This window comes from Anopheles aquasalis, chromosome 2, assembly GCF_943734665.1.
Source record: "Anopheles aquasalis chromosome 2, idAnoAquaMG_Q_19, whole genome shotgun sequence".
Lineage (NCBI taxonomy): Eukaryota > Metazoa > Arthropoda > Insecta > Diptera > Culicidae > Anopheles > Anopheles aquasalis.
In genome coordinates, this window is record NC_064877.1 from 37,084,054 (window position 1) to 37,090,000 (window position 5,947).

A 5,947-nucleotide genomic window follows, 5' to 3' on the forward strand; every position below is an offset into this window, starting at 1 on the left:
AAAACTGACACAGTTATAGATTTTTGAAAATCCACGTTTCATGCAGCTCACTTTTGAATAGTGTTTTCCAAAGCAAACGTCTTTAAAGTCGGTGCCCATAGTACCATAAAAAACTATTGGACCGATTGATATTTTTGAGCATCGATGGGCACTGTTTTTGGTGCGAATCAAAAGACTTGGCCCTGAAGACTTAAGCGACGAACCCGGTTTGATTATTGTGATCATTTTTTCAACTTCAAAAATCTGCCAAAAATAAAAAAATAGGAAATTCAACAAAAACTCGACGAGGCTAGCTGGATAAACTTATAATCTTTCAAACGAGCATCGATTTGTATTTTTCTGATGACCCATCACGTAGCTACGATGGGCACTTTTTTTGCTGCGAATCAAAAGACTTGGCCCTGAAGACTTAAGCGACGAACCCGGTTTGATCATTGTGATCATTTTTTCAACTTCAAAAATCTGCCAAAAATCGAAAAATAGGAAATTCAAACAAAACAGAACGGGGCTACCTGGAAGAAGCTGGACAATGGTGCAAGTTACTATCGTAGTTGGTAAAGAGGCGTTGAAAAGGGGGTTTAGTTTGTGAAAATCTTGAACTACCAGAAAAGAACGCGCCACAATTGACAAAAACTAAAGCTGCCCCGTTAATACAGTGTAAAGACGGCCCTGCACGCAGACACACATACAGTGTGCGCTGAACCAACAACCATTTGCGGATGGCCGGCCGATCCTGGCGTACACAAAATGTCAGCCGCTTATCCGATTGGCTGGATTCAGTCGCTGGGGCGGAGCCGTCCGGGGCGAGAGCGAGAGCGAACGAGCATCGTTCCGACCCGCAGCATCCAGGTGCGCGCAGGTCATCTCGGTGGCGGCCATGACGCCCGTTTCAGTGTTGTTCAGACCTCTCAAACCGCTTGACGGACTCAATTTCGGTGCGTCGTCTCGAGTGGTTGCGTGTTGCGTGGTCCGTCGTTTTCCATTTGTTTCCCCGTCCGTCACAAGGCGCGTGCTGGATGAAGGCTGGTTGAAGATGAAGTGCATCATCGTAGTTTCGTAACCAAGCGGCGGTGTAGTGTGTAAAGTAAAGCAGGCGCCGGTGAGGCCGCAGCAACCGAGAGCAACCGTGCGAGCAGCGAGGAAAGGCTTACTAGAAATATACTTACACAAAACAGCTCAACGTCACAGCGTTCCGTTCCCGAAGCGGCTATCGATTCGATTGATTGGATCGTGAAGGTCACAGCAGGAGTGTGAAGAAGTAGTAAGGGAGTTCGGAGTTCAACGGAGTGAAGCAGAGTGTCTCGTGATCGTCTTTCATGGTGCCGGATTGTGCCAGTGAAGAAAAGAAAGCAAAAAAGTTGATCGTCAAAAGTGACCTGTCGCAACTGCTTAGGAGAAGAAGAAAAACTGACACGCTTGCTCTGATGCTCTATGCTCTACCAGGGATCTAAAATATCTGTGGTTTCTACGTGCTTTGCGTGATCCTGATCTCGTACACCGAGGCTACACTGTGCACCAGGCCGTGGTATTGTGGTTGAGAGCAAGTGTCAGTGTGTACTTGGATTGTTATATGAGCGCGAAAACTCCATACGCATGCAAGGTGAGGAAAATTGGCAAGAGAAGTAACCAATGAAACAATAGTACACCTGAGCAGCCGCCATTTTTGTGAGTAATGCTGTGTGCAAGCGTTCGGTTACGCTAGTGAGTACGTGTGTCCGAGTGTGTGTTTGCGCGTGTTCTCTTATGTTTCTTTGTTCATTGGTGTGTGATCCTGTGGCGCTTCAAAAACAACTCTCCATGCCCGAAAGCCGAAAGCCTTTGAGGGCTTAACAAAGTGTCTCAACTTTTGCGTCTGGTGCTGAGTAGTGCTGCAGTTGCTGAGCTGCTGAGCTGCGGTCGAGAGTGTAGAGAGCAGAGTTTGTTATCGCATTGGTCGAGGTTAAATTAGAATCCGGGTACATGTCCACCACGCTTTCGAGTGTCTCTGGAGTGTATCCAGACGATTCCGAGCAAGAGCATGGACTGTTACCGGATCTGAATGGTGTCGATCTGGTTATGAGCTTGTCGCCCAAGGCGCCAAACCACCACCATCACCATCATCACCATCACCATCTGACCAGCCTGCAGCACTTGCAGAATCTGCAGAACCACAACTCGGCCCTGCACAGCCACTCGACCCCGTTCAGTGTCACCGACATCCTGAGCCCGATCGAGGAGTACCGCAAGCTGGAACTGACCGCCAATCCACCTTCCCCATACAGGTAAGCATAAGCATCCACCCGTGCATCTGGTGCTGAGCGCAATCATAAAACTCCTCTGTTTTCTTATCTCGTTCCGCGAATCGAATTGTAGCGGCGGCAGTAGCGTTAATTCACCGAGCGCCCTTGGTCCAAACACGACAACCGGCAGCACGACGGGCAGCATGGCGAACCCGTACGCGATGGGACCGCTCTACCACAGTCCCGGCGTTCAGAGCTACTGCGCGCCGACGGACAATCTGTCGCTGGCTGGCCACTACACCGATATGCGCAACTCGGCCGCCGGCTGGTACGGCTCAACGGCTAGTGATCCACGCTTTGCAAGTAAGTCGAGATTTAAACGTTCCAACACAACGCAAAACTGTTGCATCTACATCAATCAATCTGTAAAACTTTGCATGTCAACTGGTCTGGGAACTGGGAACAGTGTTCCCGAATGTACCAAAGATGTGGCAAAGTGTGCCACTAACGGTCAAACAATTCCACATAAACGATTACATATTGACAAAACGGTAAAATCAACCAAATGCCTTCTGCAATGTTTGCATGCCTTTTGCAACGACACTGTGTGCGGGGCTATCAACAAGCCGGTGCAGTACGGAGCTGCGGATTGCACTCTTCAGTATTTCGTCTTCTTACTCCGTACGCGATCCAAGCCAAGCACTGATACGCTACTTCCCCCGGGACGGTATGATGAGTGCTCCACTGTAAGCAACGCGGATAAACATATGTTCTGTTTGAAATCTCCGCTGATGCACCTCGGAATGGGTGCGTTCTGGGTGAATGGGTGATGCGCTCCGGACGGAGATGAATCCATTGTTTGCCGTTTTTGCGCACCTTATTCTGTGCAACGGCCATTGGGGAGCACCAGGCAGCAGTAGAGAGCAGAGCAATTCCGAAGTGTGTTTGTACGCATCGTGACGGTGCAAAGAGGTGCAACGATTGCTACCGGAGAACGAGTTTTAAATTTGAGATAGCAGCAAAAAGAAATGAGATTATTAATGCGAACAGCTCTTGCATGATGAAGTCATTTGAAAAGTTTGGTTTTGAACACCCAACACGAATGATTCATTTTTTTTATTTATTTATTTTCAAGGGTTTATTATTCAATCCATTTTATTGGCGCATTTTCAATTTTATAAGAAATTCTCGAACGATTAGAAAACGATTAGATCAGAACAGGCAATGAAATTGTTTTTCCAATGATATGAATTGCTCGTCAAAAGCTGCCAGCGAATAAATAAAGCTACTAACGAAGCTCAACTCATATGGTCTGCTGATTTTTTATTTGGCAGCGACTTATACTAATAAAAACACAAATTTTCTGCTCGATTTCTCCCTAGCAGAAATAGTGACTGTATTTTTAAACGAGTTGATTGTTAATACATTCTTGTAGGAATAGCATATTTGATAATAACCATACTATAACCCACATTAATTTGAAAAGTCCAGCTACTCAGTTAATCACTAAATTATGTAAAAATAAATCTATTTTACGATAAGATTCCTTTCATCACGTTTCAAACTTAGGCTGATTAGGCTGATTGAGCGTAATAATCGGGTACGTCAGCATTCAGTCAATTATCTCCAGCAATAGATGGCAGCCAGCGAGGCGCCCAGTAGAAGCCTCTGTTAAGTTATCAAATTACCACATCCTCTCTACACGACACGAGCTAATCCCGAATGGGGCGGCGGGCCGTCGTGTAAGTGAGAAGTAGCGCCCCCGTGTTTTGACAACCAATTTGCCGCACAATTATGAAGCGATCAGTGAGGGTTCATTGTTGTGTGGTTGATCTTTTCCCCCTCCATTGCAGACAGCCATTGGGTGGAGGAAGAGTGGAAATTAGATTTTTGGGTTGGAATAATATTAATCGTTGGATTCGTTGGACCAAGCTCGACAGCACCGGTTCCATTACCAGACACAATAGAGAGCGAGAGACCGCTGGGGTGTGACAGTTTGCCTCAGGCCATCACGTAACTGAACGGAGTGAAGTGAAAAGTTCATAGAGTGCCATCTGCACTACTCCGTAGTAAATTCAGTGCTTTTATTCCTTCGTAACGCGTTTTTATATAATCCCTCCACGGTTAAGCCTTTTCGGAACGTATCAATGCCTGAATTCCGTGCAGTAGTGATATGGTTGTGAGGCCGACCGAAAAGGGATCCTTTACTCCCACGGACGGACGCCAGGATCCGGGTTCGTTGCGTCGCTAGTTTCACGCGTTGTTTCCCGCCAGACAAAAGTAGCGATGCTCGAATGAGATTCTGATGCGAGGGGACCAAAGGGAAGCGATCAATTGCCGCTTTCCTGCCTCGGGCTACTATGTTCTGCCAAAAACCAAAACCAAACGGAGGGGAAGGCGTTTTTCTCGGTTTTGGATTGTTGTTGTGACAATCGTAGAACGCCATGGCTGCCGCCCCTCGTGGTCGGTTTATGGTTATGGTTGTCCTGTTTTGATTGGCGCTTCCTTACCAGACGAATGTGGTGACGAATAACGAAGTTTATCACCGGAATTGAATTATCTATGTGTGAGTTATGTTGCTCCAGAGAAAGAGAGGGAGAGATAGGGTCCGGGTTTGGGACTCGATACTACAGAGTGGAAACAATAAATTTTCGATTAAGTGCAGCCGCCGGCTTCGAGTGGCAGAGCGCAGTTGTGAGGGTAGCTCCCATATTTTTCTGTCTGGTTAGGCGAAGAGAAAACTGGGATTCAAACACGACCAGTCAGTACCATCGGACTTGCTCGTCAACCAAATCTGTCGTCCTGTGTCAGCCAACAGCGAAAAAAATCGAGCAAAAACAAAAAAGATTCCCTCTCTTCCTGTCTGCATCGTTCTTGCGGACGAAGGGCCATCATTGATCGATCAACACAACACGAACGATATGCTAGGAAACGGGATTACATATGCAATCCGTTTGGGTGCCGTGGATCCTAGTTACGAACTTTCATTTCCGCCAAGATTTTCGCAGCAAATATTGACCAGGAATGGAAGGAAACCAACCGACAACGAAAAAAAAAATCGGTTGTCAAGTCCCGGGAGGTTCTATGCTACAGCATATAATAGGATTTACTGTCGATAGATGACCGCTGATGCCGTAAGCCGCTTGCCAACCGACGCTTCTAAGCACTCGTGTCTTTTTTGCGGACACTCGTTGAAGGTGAAGTTCAAAACAATCTTCGCCGGAGCCAGGGATTTAAAAGGATTGGATTGTGGATTGAAAGACGAATGACCAGAAAGATCCAATTTTCGCCATTCATCTGTGCGTCATCCTTGTTCAAAGCACGTGTCACTTCGGCTCTTTGCTTTTCCAAACACAATCTGAACGTTTGCTAGTTCAGAAATATCCTCTGATTTCGATATGCGGCGCGGAATTCTGCACATAGTTAACTTTATTCCGATTGTTGCCTGACCGGGCATCTTCTCTACTGCTCAGGAGTATTCATCGCGCCTAATGAAAGCCGTAGAAAAGTGCTCGTTTGTCGAAAAACAAAACCCTCTGTAAACAAATTTCCTAGCTTCTCTTCCCCCATACCCTCCCCCGGCCCTGTGCCAGTGGGATGGAATGCAGAGATGCTTTGTGTGCAGGATGAAATTGGAGAGTTTTATTGGCTCCGAAATGGTGTTGACACGGGTTCACGGGCTCAGTTCGGTGTTGGCAGGCAGGCCGTACGAGGCTAGCTATCCAGGC

The 5,947-nt window shown here is 47.0% G+C and overlaps 1 protein-coding gene across 1 annotated transcript in view; it reads left to right on the forward strand.

The window, feature by feature from the left end:
• Nucleotides 1-912: 912 nt before the first annotated feature.
• The window catches only part of LOC126581295 (homeobox protein Nkx-2.1), a 24,310-nt gene continuing 19,275 nt past the window's right edge, over nucleotides 913-5,947 (forward strand). The window contains exons 1-2 of the mRNA XM_050244850.1: nucleotides 913-2,261; nucleotides 2,353-2,582. Coding sequence (XP_050100807.1) covers nucleotides 1,960-2,261; nucleotides 2,353-2,582 — 532 coding nt within the window. The 5' untranslated portion in view covers nucleotides 913-1,959. The remainder of the gene's footprint in view (nucleotides 2,262-2,352; nucleotides 2,583-5,947) is intronic.